General features: G+C 51.0%; 1 protein-coding gene across 1 annotated transcript in view; it reads left to right on the forward strand.

Annotated features, from left to right (window-relative positions):
* Positions 1–1,184, forward strand: part of DTNB (dystrobrevin beta) — a 228,928-nt gene extending 227,744 nt beyond the window's left edge. Inside the window, exon 19 of the mRNA XM_075415135.1 lies at positions 1,063–1,184. Within this exon, the coding sequence (XP_075271250.1) occupies positions 1,063–1,148 (86 nt within the window). The 3' untranslated portion in view covers positions 1,149–1,184. The remainder of the gene's footprint in view (positions 1–1,062) is intronic.
* Positions 1,185–2,390: the final 1,206 nt, after the last annotated feature.

Raw genomic sequence — 2,390 nt, forward strand, 5'->3', positions numbered from 1 at the left:
GCTCATCATCTCCCTAAACAGTTCCAGAAACGACAGCAGAAGCAGGCATTTCCAGGGAGGCAGGATGCCAAATACCAGAGGCACAACACTCCATCTGTTGCTGTGGGTGGTCCGGTCGCCTCCTCTTCATCTCCACAGCAAGTTTGATGGTAGAGCCGAGAGCTCTCGGCTGATTCCTTTGGCAGCTGCCTCTCCTCCCCCCCCTTGCAGACTGGCTTTCTTTTCCCAGGCTGCGTGAAGTGGAACAGCGGCGCAATGAGTCCTACCAGTTACTGGGAAAGATCTGCTCGATCTGCTTCATCGTTTTCCCCTTTCCTTCTTTAATTAGGAAAGCACCAAGAGACGAAATGATCTCCTTTCTGCTGCTAGGAGTAGCGAGCGCGTGATTGCGGTAGTACGGTAACGGCCCTCCTGGATTTTTTTTCATTCCCACGGTGTTGCTGTGGCATCCACATTTGCTCTCCGTCCGTCTGCTTTTTTCTCCGGAGGTGCAGGCAGAAGCCGTGACAAAGCAAACCTCCCTCTGCGGGGGTCTGCAGCCGCCAGAGCTGCCTTCCTCCAACTCCTGGCTCCGGCAGAAGCTGGTGTAATTAGTCAAGGGCTCACTCATGCCTTGGACCTGAACGACTGCTTCGTCAGCGGACGGGCTTCGTCAGGACCTGTTGATACTGCCCAGAGTGAAATCTCGTTTTTTCTAGGTTTTGAACACCTGACAGCATCCCAAATACGTGTTCCAGTGACCAGGGGCTGTATAAAACTGGTCAGGGCTGGGCTGAGGACTTGTGCAGCATCTGCATCACAACAGCTTGGTGCCGGTGGTGATGATCCCCAGAAGCAAAAAAATCTATAGGCAATGCCTGCGGCACACTTATTTTATGGGGTTTTTTTAACAAAAAACAGCTAAATTATTATTTGCTAACTTTTGCCTATCAGTTAAATTCTTATCAGACGTCACGGTGGGAGAGCAGAGGAGAAGGGAGTGAAGATCTCGGTGCTGTTCCACCTCTCACTGCCGTGACCTGGGAGCAGGCAGGAATGCCGACATCTCCTCTTTCCTCCCAGGGCACAAGTCTTCCGCGAGCTCCTCGGCCGGTGCGGGGAGGTCTGGAGAAGGAAACCTTTGCAGGACGGAATCCCAGTCATCTTGATGGTATCGTCTTAAGGGGAGAGAAGTTTCCTCCGTAGGTGATCTCTTGATCTTCTGCTTGGCCAGAGGAAGAATGCAGTAATGCAGTATTAGAAAAAATGCCATGCTGGTGTTCTGGTTGAAATCATAGAATCACAGAATCACAGAATCATGACGGTTGGAAAAGACCTCTGAGATCATCAAGTCCAACTGTCAACCCATCAATACCATGCCTGCTAAACCATGTCCCCAAGTGCCACATCCACACGGTCTTTGAACCCCTCCAGGGATGGGGACTCCCCCACTGCCCTGGGCAGCCTGTTAATAAAAAAATCTTTAAAAAAATAAAATATAAAATAAAAAAAAATCAAGTACAGATGCCACCATCTAACTAGAAAACCAATGCTGCTGTTCATGATCTTGAAAGACAAAAGAACTGTCCCTCAGGGTTTCTCGGAGGCAGGCACGATCCAGCGCTGCCAGCAGAGAGGTGGAACGTCCCTCTCCTGACAACCGCAGCGGTGGCTTGCTCCGCTCAACTGCTGGAAAAACTCTCGCAAGAAAAAAGCGGCCGACAGACTCCATAATAAGTTTCCTGGAATGATCCTTCCGGAAAGGCAATCTGCACAATTAGTGCTGTTTCATATTAATCATGCAAAATCAGGAAAATTCAAAGCAAGCGGAGAACACAGGAAACAGGACAAAATTTCTGTGTTTTCACATAATAAAATAATTGAATGCCACCAGCCAGGAGGGCTTCGGGTGCCTTCTGCACGGAGATGTCCAGACACGCTCGTTAGCATCGTTCCTCTGTTTCATGGCGGGGGACAGGCTGGCGTTTTACAGCCTTTCACTCCCAAAAGCAGCGGCGGGCAGGGCGGTGGCCGTGCTCCGCTGTCACACGCGGTGACAGGGCTCGGGATGTCCGGAGACCTGGACCAAGCAGCTTTGGTTGTGGAAGAGGTGCAGAGGAGTCCCCTAAGTCACAGGTCATAGAATCATAGAATCGTAGGTTGGAAAAGACCTCTAAGATCATCGAGCCCAACCATCTATCCAACACCACCATTCCTGCTAAACCATGTCCTGAAGAGCCTCAACTACACGATTTTTTTTTTAACACCTCCAGGGCTTGTTGGCCAAAATGTGGATGTGTTGGAGTGGGGCCAGAGGAGGCCACGGAGATGATCCTCCAGAGGGCTGGCGCACCTCTCCTCCGAGGACAGCTGAGGGAGCTGGGGCTGTTCAGCCTGGAGAAGAGAAGGCT

The sequence above is a fragment of the Opisthocomus hoazin genome, chromosome 2 (genome assembly GCF_030867145.1).
Source record: "Opisthocomus hoazin isolate bOpiHoa1 chromosome 2, bOpiHoa1.hap1, whole genome shotgun sequence".
In the NCBI taxonomy this organism is placed as follows: domain Eukaryota; kingdom Metazoa; phylum Chordata; class Aves; order Opisthocomiformes; family Opisthocomidae; genus Opisthocomus; species Opisthocomus hoazin.